The sequence below is a fragment of the Mustela erminea genome, chromosome 3 (assembly GCF_009829155.1).
Source record: "Mustela erminea isolate mMusErm1 chromosome 3, mMusErm1.Pri, whole genome shotgun sequence".
Classification (NCBI taxonomy): domain Eukaryota; kingdom Metazoa; phylum Chordata; class Mammalia; order Carnivora; family Mustelidae; genus Mustela; species Mustela erminea.
Window position 1 is genome coordinate 59,284,627 of NC_045616.1, and position 14,838 is coordinate 59,299,464.

Consider the following 14,838-nt stretch of genomic DNA (forward strand, 5'->3'; position numbering starts at 1 on the left):
GAAAATTCTTACCCTTTGTTTCCATTTTCTTCAGAATCTACCCAGCAGATATCCACATATTCTCTTAGGTCTACGGCATCAACTTTCCCACATGTAATTTTAAAGTCTTTTTGTTCTCGTAGAGCAAGCCGCAAGCCATCCATAGTCTCTGGCGTTATTTGTACCATCAAGCCATCTAATAATGAGGTATGTTTCACATCCCTTTTATTAAATACCAATTTATATGTCTAATCCATAAAATTTGCTATCAAAATATGTTCTGCATAAGATATAAGGTTTACATCATCTGTTAAATAATCTTAATGATTGTTTTCTACTAGGAAATATGAAAAATATTTCAAAGTTAAGGATTCTTTTTTTAAAAAACAGTTAAATAATGGTGAGATTTTTCATTACCAACTATAATGAGATTACTGATGCCAAACTGTCCTTTCAAAACAACCAGCCAAAAAACTAGACAAAATGTATGAGGCAGTTGTTTTCAGATACTGAACAAGAGGAAGTGCAATACTGTGACTCCTAGAGGAAAACTCAACAGGTAAGCCTACAACTGCCCAGGCTCCTTGCTTTAAGACAATTCTGCCTGGTGACCCATTAAACCTCCAATGGCCACATTGGCCTGAGAAATCAGAGGTAAGTTTGGGGAAGTCTGGAATCTGGAATCTGGGGTCAAGACACTGAAGAGGAGGAAAGCACCAGAAGACGGTGTATAAGGGTCTCTTTGAGTCCTTGGATTAGAACTTGGGACACAATTGGGGACACGTTAATAGGGTGAGACTAGATGACTCCTAAAAGAGAACAGCTATTAGGTCTGGGAATAGAAAAGAGATACTAGAAATCAAGCAATGCTGGGGGATATTGGCAGTATGGGCCAACCACAGTAGAGAGACTTTATGAGGACTTGATTAACTCACACTGTGGCAAAGCAAAATAAAGCCCTTACAAAATCTGTAGGCAAAATGGATTCAAAGAATGAGTCCTGCCAGACTGTAAACACCTTAGGAGTTCCACAGACCTATCTGTTAACAAAGTGAAAAATATAGACTACACAAGCTCAACATGATATGCTATGAAAATGCCTGCTTAAACATAAATAAGCCTCCTTCAGAGAAAGCTAACAGAATCTAAAGTCTTAAAACCTATTAACAATGATAAGTACATAATCAAAAATTACCAGAGAGAACTATAAGAAAATATGAGCCTCCATACAACTGTAACCAACCATGAGATAGCCAAGACAGTGGATTAAATACACACATACTTTAAAACATCTATTCTAAAATATTCAAAGAACTAAAGCAAAACATTAAAAAGAAAAAAAAAGGAAAGCAAATATGGGCTAAATGAATAAACAGATTTACAAAATCTTAACAGAGAAATAGAAACAAAAAAACCTAAAGGTACATTGTAGAACTGAAAAGTGTAACATGAAATTGAAACCTCAATGGATAGGCTTAACAGTAGACCGAACATGGCAAGAAAAAGACTCAGAGAACATGAAGAAAGATCAATAAAAATATTCCAATCTAAGGAACCTAGAGGGGGCTACCTGGGTGGCTCAGGTGGTTAAGCATCTGCCTTGGGCTCAGGTCATGATCCCAGGCTCCTAAAATCAAATCCTGCATTGGGCTCCTTGGTCAGTGGGAGCCAGCTTCTCCCTCTGCCTTCCCCTCCCCCAGCTTATGCTCTCTCTCTCTCTCTCTGACAAATAAATAAATAAAATCTTAAAGAAGAACGAACCTAGAGAAAAATGATTAAAGAAAAATAAACAGCATCAAGGACCCCAAGGAACGATATAAAACAGGTATATCTATAAATATAGATATACACATGCATACATACATATATATATAAATATATAGATATCTCCTAGGAGAAAAAGACTGGGATTTAAAAAAATTAATAATGTAAGAAATTCCCCAAATTTGAAGAAAAATATTGACACACATATCCAGAAGTTCCATAAATACCAAGCAGGAGAAATACAAAGAAAACCACACTAGGGCATATCATAGTAAACAGGTGAAAACCAAAGATAAAGAGTGTATCTTGAAAACAGACTGCAGAAAAGGGCACATTAAGTACAGGGAAAGAAATATAAAAAATTATACTGACTTCATTAGAAACAACGGAGGCCAAAAGAAGAGATGACATCTTCAAGGAAAATTAAAACTTTCAGAGAATTCTAGAACTACCAAAAATATCCTTCAAAACTAAGAATGAAATAAGGACAGCTTCAGGTAAATGAAAGCCAACCAACTTATATTACAAAAACTGCTACTGACTTCTTGTGTCTGCTCCAACATATAAAGAGCCTGGATGTTGTCCCTTTCATTCTCACAAGACAAATGCTGAACAAACTGAAAATGAACAACTCTTAGATCAGAGAACTGAGGTCACAGGGCAAACTCTCTCTCTCCCCTAAATAAATAAATTAAATCTTAAAAAAAAAATTAACAAAAATATGTCAACACGATAACATAATTATTTTAAAAAAATATTTTATTTATTTTTATTTGAGACAGAGAGAGAGAGAGAGAGCAAGCACACAAACAAGGGGGAGGGGCAGAAGGAGAAAGAGGGAAAAGCAGACTCCCCACTGACTAGGGAGCCTGATGAAGCGCTTGATCCCAAGACCCTGAGATCATGACCTGAGCTGAAGGCAGACACTTAACTGACTGAGCCATCATCCAGGTACCCTGGCTAATTATTTTAAATAAGAGTTCAGGAGTATAGCTGGTTATAAAATAAAAATACAGAAATAAAAATGAATTTCTATATATCAAAATAGAAAAAAAATTTAATTTAAAAAGATAAATTTACATCAGTAATAAAATCTATGTTACAGAAATAAATCAAAAGATATGTGGGGCTTGTGGGTGGCTCTTGGTTAAGCGACTGACTCTTGATTTCAGCTCAGGTCATGATCTCAGGGTTGTGGGACTGGCCCCAGAGTCAGGCTCCATGCTTGGGATTCTTCAGTCTCTCTCTCTCTCACTCTCCCCCACCTTCCATGTCCCCTCACCCTGCCCCTCCTCTACCCCCCTCAAATAAATAAAAGATATGTAAGATACAAAAACTGTAAAATTTTTTTTTTTTTAAAGATTTTATTTATTTGTCAGAGACAGAGGGAGAGAAAGCGAGCGAGCACAGGCAGACAGAGAGGCAGGCAGAGGCAGAGGGAGAAGCAGGCTCTCTGCCGAGCAAGGAGCCTGATGTGGGACTCAATCCCAGGACCCTGGGATCATGACCTGAGCCGAAGGCAGCTGCTTAACCAACTGAGCCACCCAGGCGTCCCTAAAATTTTTATTTTTAAAAATGTTTCATTTTTAAGTAATCTCTACATCCAGCATGGGGCTCAAACCCACAACCCTGATATCAAGAGTGGCATGCTCTACTGATTGAGTCAGCCAGGCATCCCTATATCCCTTAAAATTTTATTTAAAGACACTGAATATTTTCTGAATTGAGGATAGCCTGTTTTTTATGGATAGGAACATTGAGAATGGAAAATATACCAGTTTTTCTCAAAATTAGGTCTGGTGACTTAATGCAATTCTAATAAAAATTCCAGTGGACCATTTAGAACCTGTAACTTGATCCTAAAATTAATATGGAAAATCAAAAGGCTTAGAGACACTACTGAAAAAAGGAAAGAAGTATGTGTATGGCATCAGAGATGGAAGGTCTTCCCATAAAGCTATGTTTGAGATAGTATGGAGGATGACATTAGTGAAAAAGCAGATTTAACAATCTCCAAAAATACTCTCCTCCTAAAGAACAATGAAACTAATAAAAAGTCAGTAGAAATTTTTTCAGAACCCTGGAAATTAAACAAAGGCTTGCAGCAATCTGGGGAGTATTTATTTAAGAAAAATGGCTGGATCTTCATAAGAACAGCTTTGTTCTTTTTGTCATTTTAACCTTCCTATTCCCATTCACTCCTCTATAGCTCAGTGGAAGCCTTAGAAGGTGAAAACCAACAGCCTGGAATCATGGTGAAAACCAACAGCCTGGTAGCCACTGGAAAGGGCAAATGGAGGCTGGAGCTCCTTCAAAGCCTCATTATCAGAGAATTTTTTTTTTTTTTTTTTTTTTTTTTGCATGTTGAGTATTTTGCCCAGTGCAAAAAGTTTTTTCTCAGGGAGCATCTGCGAAAAACAGTTTAGAAGCCAATGATTAACATCTCAGCTACCTGTGGCAGCAGATAATAGCAGAGGCAAAAAACAGACTAACCAAGGACTTAAAAAAAGGAAAAGCTGGTGAATAAGAGGTCTATAAGGGTTCTGAAAAGCTCTTAACATATTTCTGGGAATTTAGAAGGCCACACACATGTACAATACTGTATGCAAACACAGATGTTTGAAAAAGAAATGCCCTAGGCTCTTACCTCAGGCTGACTTTTAGGCTTCGTACAGGCAGGAAGTACAGGTTATGGCAAAGTTGTTATGCTTAACGTAGACCCAAATATTGACCATGTTCTACTTCTTGAGCTGGGTAATGATTTCATGTAAGTTTGTGGTACTGTGTTTTGTAACTGACATTTTTTTTTTTTTATTCAAAGATTTTATTTATTTGGCAGAGAGATGGGGAGCACAAGTAGAGCAGCAGGCAGAGGGAGAGGAAGAAGCAGGCTCCCTGGGAGCCTGACGCGGGGCTTGATCCCAGTACCCTGGAATCATGACCTGAGCCGAAGGCAGATGCTTAACTGACTGAGCCACCCAGGCACCCCCATATGTTCTTTTATAAGTATCAAATTCATTTTCAAAGGAAATGGAAAACATCTTAACATTAAAACAATCCTAAAGATGAAACTCATACCTTCAACTATGCTGGACTTAGCAAGAAATCCTGAAGATGTTTTTAGAGCTCCATTGAATACCACAAAACTTGCACCTGTCACTGATAAGAAAAATACATTTATGTTTTAACTTGCCTTTTTTTTAATGCTATGTTTGTTAAATGTATAATGTGGAGCATGGCATATTTAAGTACTTGATAAATGCCCATACCACTTATATTAGAAAGCTAATAAAAAAAGCAAACTAAACCAAGTCAAGATAAAATATGGAATAAAGGTTATGGAATGTTTGTATATAATAACTGATAGCTACTGTACTACTTAAAATGTTTGTGTCTCTGTCAGTGGAAATATGGGAAATCAATATATACTACTGGTAAGAGCATAAATCAGAGGAATCTCTATGGAAGACAACTTAATAATTACCTATTAAAATGATAAATATATCTCTCCTTTGACACACCAATTCCACAACTAGGAATTGCACATATATACAAGGTTATTAATAGTGCATTTTTATAAATAAACAAGAATTGGTAACACCTATGTCCATTAATGAGACAATTATATGATGTACACAGATAAAGTGAAAAGTTATGGAAAATGCAGAAGTTCTTTTTATACTAAAAGAATCATCTCCAAGGTGTGTTAAAAGGAAGGTGCAGAATGGAACAAATGTTATGACTTATTTAAAAAAAGTGGAAGAAATTTGCTAAAAATTATTTTTAAATTAAGAATTAAAAAGTAGAAGAAAAGATGTGTGTGTGTTTGCTTAAATATACATGCAAGCAAAAATGTTTCTAAAAGGATATACAAAAAAATGATAACATTGGTTTGGTGCCTGTGGGGAAGAGGAGAGGGTAAACTTGGAGTCAAGGGAAGAAAGGAGATTTCATACTATAGATACCTATACCTTTCAAATGTTGTAACACATATACCTATTCAACAAACAAATATTAAATAGTTGTTACATTTTAATTACAAAAGTATTAATGACATATTAAGTAAAAAAATATAAAAGTGTGAATATCCAATATAAAACCATCTACTTAATAGATATATACTAATATAAGAAGGAAATATATTCAAATGTCCACAATGGCCGTATCTTGGCACTTTTTTTCTTTTACTACTTTTTAAAACTTATTTCTCAAACTTAAGAAGTAAATATACATTACCTTTATACTCAGAAGCTGCTAATTTTACTAGCAGTCAGGATGTCAGACTGTGTTAAATATGTTATTTTAAAATGTATTAATTTTCTGAAATACTCACTTCTATTTAAATTTCAGTATGTTAGGCTCCCTACTGCAAGGATTTGACAATCACAGAAGTCACTGAGGCCATTCAGCCAGAACTGAGAGTAATGTCACTCACATGTGCTACTCCACCATCTTTACCATTTCTATATCCCCAGCTACTTACAGTTATTTATAAACCATTCTTCATCCTTATCCAGGCTTTACTCCCCTAAGAGGAGTTGAAGCAGAGAGCAAACAAAGGTAACACACATCTCATTCCAGAGAGAAATTAGTGAAAATAAGATTCACAACAAATAGGATAAATTAGACCTGAAGGTATCAAAATACAGTGTTCCAAGTCTTTAAAAAACCTAAGTTTTTGATTGATTACCATCAATCAGCAAAAAGTAAAATATATATATTGCCCCTTTAAAAGGAGTTCCATTTATTGAGGTAGTTTTATAGATCAATACTAGAAACCAACACTTACTTACCTTTTCTAGGATGGCCAGTGGCACTGCTGGCCTGTGTTTGATAAATGCCATCGTTTTGTATACAGACTAGGTGAGAATCTGCTTCAGTACTAAAACTAGCTCCAATGCTAATGACATGCTCATTGGAAGAATTTATAACCTTCATTACCTAGAGAAAAACAGTACTCATTTAGAAACACTACTAACATGTTATGTCTTTATTAGTTATAGTCATTCAAAGGGCCACATTTCTGACCAGCTTCAGAATTATCAAGCTTTGGTTTGGATAACTCCGAGAATGTGATGGAAACAAAGTTTTATGATAAAATTACCTTAATTAATACATAAAACAGTAAAGAAAAAAGTTTTAAAGAACAGGCTAAAACAAATCCATTAGGAAATAAATCTAAAATTTCAAAAATAGTATTTTTTTGCCATTATGTATTAGACAGTCTGATTCAAAACAAATTAACACACTTTTAAAGAAGTCTAATGTTCAATAACTATCTTCAAAATCTGTATGAAGAAATTAAACTTACATCATTGTATTTTTTCCGAGGTATTTTTATGCAGCTCTTCCCCATTTCCATATGAATCAATAGCTGATCTATATTATGCAAGGTATACTGGTAATTTCGAAGGTCCTACATATAAAATAATGATATTTCCATAAACCTTAAACTATCCACGAACATTTTACCCATTCATTAAATCCTTTTATAAGACTGTCCAGCATTTTAAGACTTCTGATATATAACTATCAAAATGCCATCTAGAAAGCACTGCCAACTGAAAAAAACCAACTAATCCTTCTAACCACTCCACAATAGTAATAAAGAATATCATTCTCAGGAAGAATTCTGTAGTATCTGGGGGTGAGCTCACTTTCCAATTACAGATCTTCCAAACTAGGTCTTCAAAGTAAACATGTGTTAAGTCCACTAAAATACTTTTCTATGGTTATAGATAAAACAATTACAGAAAAAAGAGGTGGAAGGGAACCTGAGCTTATCTAATCCAATTCTTCCTATTACAAATGAGGAAATCTGGACCGCAATTTGCTCAAAATCCCCAAAATGATTGACTTAGTGTACTAACACTTTTGCTACACTTCAACAACTGTGTAGATCTCACATTACCTACAAGTGAAAGCACTGCAGCAGAATGAATCAAAAAACATTTACAGTCAGGTACACATGTATTAGGAGATGTGTTCCAAAAAGCAATTCATTAAAAACAGAGCCCATTTATGCTAAATAAATTAAGTTATATTATAAATGAACTTCCATTATACCAAATATGCCAAATTAAAATCGGAAAATATAAATATGTAGAACATGCTAAACAAAAATTTTAAAATAGTAATGTAAAGACACTTAATAGTTTGATTACTCACAACAAGTAAGTTCATAATAGTATGTCCTATTTCTCCAAAAAGAGGTTTTCGGCCTCTAATACTCGTTAGAGGAGCAGGATATGCTATACACAAGAAGGGAAAACTAGTTACTGTCAAAAAAAAAACCCCACAAAAAACCAAAAAAGTCTTGAATTTATTACTTTTACTTCTCATTTATCAAACTTTATGGCTAAATACCAGCCAATCAGTTCTTTGGGGAAAGCGAGAGATACATTAACCTACAGTGTGCATCTATTAGATGCTACACTGAACTGGGAACTTTATATACAACATCTTATCTAAGCCCTAAAACAACTCAGTGAGGCAAATATGTTTACTCCTACTTTACTAATGGGAAAGTAGAGACATAAGAGATTAATAAACTTGCTTATGGTGGCTAAGTTAATAACCAGTGAAAAAGATTTGAAATTTAGGCTTGCCTGATTCCAAAGCATTTCATCTTTTCATTATACATGTTGTTTCCACAAAAGGATGATGACAGGAAAATTATAGTAACTGGACAGAACCCTATAAAGTTCTATAATTTAAAAAGAAATATGAAGAACTCAAGATTTTTAAAGCATGTATAATTAATGTTAAATTGTGCAAATTTATAGACAACAGTAAACTTTTACAGTTCCTGGGTCAGCCTGATAAAAGGGTTACAGAGAATAAGAGAAGTCAGTGCAGAGAAATAGAAGGAACATGAAGTCTATCACCTAACTACTTTTCTCTTTCTTTAGGGCACTCTAAGTGTTATTCACCAAAAAGGAAAAGCTATTTGGTTGGCAAGGAAGGTAAGACAATTTCTGTAATGATAAAAAGCAGAAATCTTTTTAACCTTCAGTTCTCAGCCTAGATCACTAAGCAAACAAACCTCTCTCATATCTTTTATATGAATATATATCCTTAAAATTCTAAGAAAACACAATACCTGACATCTATTTTAAAAATTTAAGTCAGGGGGCACCTGGGTAGCTCAGTGGGTTTAGCCTCTGCCTTCAGCTCAGGTCTCAGGGTCATGGGATCGAGCCCCACGGCAGGGTCTCTGCTCAGCAGGGAGCCTGCTTCCCCCTCCCACAGCCTGCCTCTCTGCCTACTTGTGATCACGCTCTCTGTCCAAAAAAAAAAAAAAAGAAAAAAAATTAAGTCAGAGTGACTCACATCTTTGTTACTACCAACATATTTTTTTAAAGTGTTTTGTTTTTTGAAGATTATTTATTTATTTGAGAGAGAAAGAGAGGGAGAGAGCGCACAAGCAGTGGGACAGGCATACTCCCCACTAAGCAATGAGCCTGACATGGGGCTCGATTCCAGGACCCTGAGATCATGACTGGAGCTGAAGTCAGACACTTAAATGACTGAGCCACCCAGGTGCCCCTATTTTTTAGTTTTTATTTATTTATTTATTTTAAAAAAGATTTTATTTATTTATTTGACAAAAGTCACAAGTAGGCAGAGAGGCAGGCAGAGAGAGAGAGAGAGAGAGAGAGAGAGGGAAAAGCAGGCTTCCTGTTGACCAGAGAGCCCAATGAGGGGCTCGATCCCAGGACCCTGGGATCAGACCTGAGCCGATGGCAGAGGCTTTAACTCAGTAGCCACCCAGGCGCCTCTATTTTTTAGTTTCTAAAAGGACAACTATGTTATTTAGAAGACAGAGGTTGCAGACTAGAAAAAACATGGGGCATTAGTGATAAAAGACATTAAAATGATAAGATATGATTAAGATAAATGATGTCTTCTTACTCCATCTTTTATGAATAGGGAACATAACATCCTTTACAACTTGACTGAGGTAATTTTATCTGAAACAGTATTTTCAAAAGGTTATGACTTAGATATTCTGTCAGAGTTATAAAGGACCTCATAAATAATTTAAACCAACAGTGAATGGTATTCCAAATACCTCAATGGAAGTGTAGATAATCCCCATTTGAAAATTACTAATTTCAGACCACTATTTTCAGTCTCTAATCTTGGGACTCTAATTTTTGCCATTAAGTCTTCCATACATCCATTATCTCTAACAAAGACATATACATACATATATCATATTTGCAAGTTCATATCTAGAGGCATGGGCACCAGTAACATCAAAATGTCAGTATATCTAAAATCCAGCAGTACACAATGAACTCAAAAAATAGCGAAGACTAATTAATTTCTATGTACAAGCTTCCTCCCATCCAAAAGTTTGCTTTATACCACTTGGTTTTACAAAAGACCCATGTGAGAACCTGTTTTCACTAACTGAAAGAAATATGAAATAGGTTTTTGTGTTTATGAAATGGTACTGGCTGGGGTGCCTGGGTGACACTGTTGGTTTAGCTTTCGGCTCTTGGTTTCAGCTCAGGTCATGATTTCATGGGTGGTGGGATGGAGTCCTGCATCTGACTCCATGCTTAGTGCAGAATCAGCTTGTGCTCCTCTCTCCTTCTGCCCCTTGCCTCCTCAAATAAATAAATAAATAAATCTTTAAACAACAACAAAAAAGAAATGGTAATGGTTTCTTTGCTTTATGCCATTTTGGCTTACAAAAGGTTTCACAGGAATGTTCTACTTTTGGACAGTGGGAAAAACCTGTATAACGGGAGATTTTTATCTTCATCATCACTAAACAGCAACATAGCTTTGCAGCTCCAACCCCTGTGATCCTTTGAGAAATCCCACAAGTTGCTACAGGGTTTTCCTTCTTTGTGTGTGAGAAAAACAGATTTAGTATCTAGAACTGATACTGACTAAAATACGGGGCAAACTTATAAATTATATGTCGATATAATATGTGATGACTTGAGATTATATACTGTCTTAACTTTCCATAAAAATAGCATTCAAGTATTTATAGCAGAGACAAAATATCAGGCTGAATGGACGAAACACTTGGTGCAAAATAAACTTTCATAAGCTCTGTAGTTTACACAGTAAAAAACCTGCGATGACATTTCCATTTTGATACTTTTTACACAACAGCATCACATATTTAAAACCTAAATGGTGGGCTGCCTGGGTGGCTTAGTTGGTTAAGCATCCAACTCTTGGTTTCAGCTTAGGTCATGATGTCAGGGTTGTGAAATCAAGACTGGAGCTGGGCTCCATGCTCAGTGGGGAGTCAAGCATGCTTAAGATTCTGTCTCTCACTTTGCCCCTCCCCTGGCTCCCATGCACTCCCCTCTCCTCTCTAAAATAAATAAACAAATCTTTAAAAAAAAATCCTAAATGGTAAAGACATTCCTCACAAAATCAAAGAGTTTACTAAATTTGCCAAAGAGATTTATATCTCTTTCACTGAATTTGTCCATTTTGAAATATTTATAAATTTTATAAATCCCATCCATCTTATTTTCCTCCAAGGAAATACCTATTTAATTAGAATCAAATGCCTAAAACTTCATTCGATATGCTTTATATGCAATAAATAAATAATTTCTTGAAAAAGTCAAGGATAAAGGGTGGGAATTCAAAAATTTTAACACGAAAAATGATTTCGCCTTAGAAATAGACATATACATAAATTGGGACCATTATTTCACAATCCTTCATGTTTGGCTTTATGATGTATACAAATTCAGAGGGGAAATCTTTAGGAAATATAGGAAACATAACCAATATAGGAAGCATAACAAAATGAGCTCCCTACAGTACACGCTTTTAAGAAAGCCTTTCAATGTTTTCTGTATTTTGTTATGAGATTAAAAAAAATTTTTTTTTAAGGTAAGTTAATATAATTATGAACATCTAGAAATTCATGACATACCAAGGTTGTCTAGATGACTCATTTGGAAGTAGAAGAGGGCTGTCTTGGATTTTTAAAAGTTTATCAAAACAAAGGTAGTCCCCTTAAATTCATTAAAAATTTTATTTTAATGATATCCCTGAAATTCTTATTTTACATTTATTACATCTGAACCTATGTTATTTATTATTCTAAAACTTACCTTTATATTCGGCACCCAGTCTTAACATTAATCGCATAGGAAACACCTTAGCCCAGGGAATCTCTAGCTTCTGAATAAGAATTCCACAAAGAAAAGGATTACTTGGCAATAGGAGATCATCAAGTTTCTGAAAAGTAGGTGTAATAAACAGAAATCCTCCATGATCCTTACTACTGAGAAAACTCTCAGTAAAAGTAATATTGTCCAAGTTTTCTATGTACTTTCCTGGAAATAAAACCATTAATAAAAAGACTTTAAGTTATTTTAAAGGCATTCTGAGTTTGAATGTTGCAGTATAAACTTTCTTAAATAACATCAATGTGGGATTTCTTTCTTATTTCCATACTTGAAGAAGCAGCTATTGAATAACTTGTTTGCACAAAGTTCAGTTATTCCTGGAGGTTGGAAATTGTGAACAAAAATTTGAAAATGTTTCTAACCATAGGGGGTTTTAAATTTTTCTCTTTACTGCATGACCATGTGAAAATTCATCATCTCTCCCAATCTTAGATAAGTATACAGAACGTATTAAAAAAAAATCAAGAAGGCAAATATATTTCCATCTTTAACATTAAAAAAATTTTAAAAAATTTTAACTTTCCATTTCTAAAATAAAAAAAATAAAATCAGTATAAAGACACTAATCACATAAAATGCTACATTTAAGGAGACTGAAAATGATAACTAAGATCTTTTAAGAAATCAGTCTCTTCACAAAATAAATCTTTAGTATAGTTAGCCTAGCCAAAAACATAAATGCCTGTAATTAATCCATCCCCCCATTCTGAACAGTTCAAAATAAAACACTGTACCTTTTAGAGCATCCTTATAGATGGTGATAAATAATTTGAAGATGTCCTTTGGAATAGTATCTTCATTTGGCAAACATAATAAAAGAATCATAATTTCTGCCTGTCCCAAGCCATGCAGTCCATTGGTCGAGAAGTACCAATATTTGTCTGAGGAATCTTAAGCGATAAAGGCATACAACTATAAATATCAACTTCTGTTAGCTGAAGAAACTAATACAGTTGTCTTTTCCATGAAGCACAACTTTTCAAATTCCTTATTTTCCCAAAGTTCTCCTCACAAAAAAACCTTTACAACTGAATTGTTTTAAGATTAATGTAAAAAAGAGAAAGGATCTTTGGAGTCAATCAGTAAATAACACCAAAATAAAAATAAAAGATGTAATAAGATGCTGAAATGCAGTGTGGATAAGAATCAAGTTTGGTTCAGACAATGAAAAGCTGAGAGATTCATTGATGAGTACTGAGGATTATTTACTTCCTTATTTTTAATAAAAAAAATGCTTTCTTTAAAACTGTCTTTATTGTTACTAAATCAAGATTCTTGCTTAAGTTTCAGTTTATCAAAAAGTTATATTTCATATAGCTATATTTCATATAGTCAGTTGTATCGTGAGCACCAGGTACAGCTAGGAGCCCATGAATGAATGGGCACTAATAAAAATCTTTAAGTTGGTTTTAAGTCCCACTGCATATAAATTTCCAAAATATATTCACAGGTGGCTGACAAACCAATATCCACAGCTGATTACTTTTCATGGTTGCCAGTCAAAATTTAATTTCAGAAATCCCACATACCAATTAGGCAAAGAAAGATCAATCATTACTTACAAAATACTAACTTGACATTCACCAGTAGATTAGCATTTAGGACAAATGTAACAGGATGAGAACTTTTGCCTTCAAGAAGCAAAATGATCCGCTCATGAGATGGGTGTTCCTCTACTACAGGCACTAAATCATGAAAGTAACATATTAGTTAGAATATGACTTCCTGTTAAATATGCTTGCAATAAAAAAAATTATAAATTCACTAATGGCTTGATCAAACTTAATAACAAAAGCAAATCCATTTCATAAAAATCAGTTAATACCTAGACAATTAATATATACTCATTTTTACTTTTCTACTTAAAGATATTACTATTGTAATACATATAAATCCTGATATATTAAATTACATATATGACATATATGCAAATATATTGATTAAATAGTATATTTATATAATTTTAGCCCCTGTACAATTTTTTTTAAAGATTTTATTTATTTATTTGACAGAGAGAAATCACAAGTAGATGGAGAGGCAGGCAGAGAGAGAGAGAGAGGGAAGCAGGCTCCCTGCCGAGCAGAGAGCCCGACGCGGGACTCGATCCCAGGACCCCGAGATCATGACCTGAGCCGAAGGCAGCGGCCCAACCCACTGAGCCACCCAGGCGCCCCGCCCCTGTACAATTTTAAGACAAACATTTTTATAAAGTGGATTTGAGACTGCCAGCCACTCCAATTATAAATTCTGAAATTTGGGGCGCCTGGGTGGCTCAGTGGATTAAAGCCTCAGCCTTCGGCCCAGGTCATGATCCCGAGGTACTGGGATCGAGCCCTGAATTGGGCTCTGCTCAGCGGGGAGCCTGCTTCCTCCTCTCTCTCTCTGCCTGTCTCTCTGCCTACTTGTGATCTCTGTCTGTCAAATAAGTAAAATTTTTAAAAACAAAAACAAAAATAAATACATAAATTAATTCTGAAATTTACAACTCTTGAAGTAGTCTAGACTTAGGTTGTACATACTGCTTGCTGCCATGTGCCCTGTCACTGACCAAGAATCAAAAGGATCTTGAAAATAACAGGAAAATATGTATGCCATGAGAAATACAGGGCTTAAGGTTTTTCTGTCACTATAGCTACGTTCATGAAATGGCTCCCAGTGATGGAACAGAGATCCTCAACTTCATTCCCCTTTATTATCATGCACAGAACACAATCATTTCGGGTTGCACGATGCAGCATAATGCCTGGGGTGACAAGGATGTATCCCTAGGGAACTACTCTGAGATGGGAGCTCGTCAGAGAACCTCCAGCTTGGAAAGGATCATAGAGATCAAATAGGTGCTCATCCTTTACATAGGAAACTGAAGCCCAAAGAAATTAACATGCTTCAGGTCATTGATGTATTAAGTAGCAGA

General features: G+C 35.0%; 1 protein-coding gene across 6 annotated transcripts in view; it reads right to left on the reverse strand.

Moving 5' to 3' along the window:
- ZFYVE16 (zinc finger FYVE-type containing 16) overlaps window positions 1-14,838 on the reverse strand; it is a 51,696-nt gene that overhangs the window by 8,328 nt on the left and 28,530 nt on the right. For 5 of the 6 annotated variants that reach the window (XM_032335856.1, XM_032335855.1, XM_032335854.1 and 2 more), the window contains 8 exons: window positions 13,487-13,609; window positions 12,659-12,814; window positions 11,847-12,071; window positions 7,912-7,994; window positions 7,055-7,159; window positions 6,537-6,684; window positions 4,822-4,902; window positions 13-175 (listed from right to left, as the gene is read on the reverse strand). In XM_032335856.1, coding sequence (XP_032191747.1) covers window positions 13-175; window positions 4,822-4,902; window positions 6,537-6,684; window positions 7,055-7,159; window positions 7,912-7,994; window positions 11,847-12,071; window positions 12,659-12,814; window positions 13,487-13,609 — 1,084 coding nt within the window. Of the gene's footprint in view, window positions 1-12; window positions 260-4,821; window positions 4,903-6,536; window positions 6,685-7,054; window positions 7,160-7,911; window positions 7,995-11,846; window positions 12,072-12,658; window positions 12,815-13,486; window positions 13,610-14,838 lie in introns of those variants that run through there. The other variant, XM_032335859.1, reaches the window with a different exon arrangement.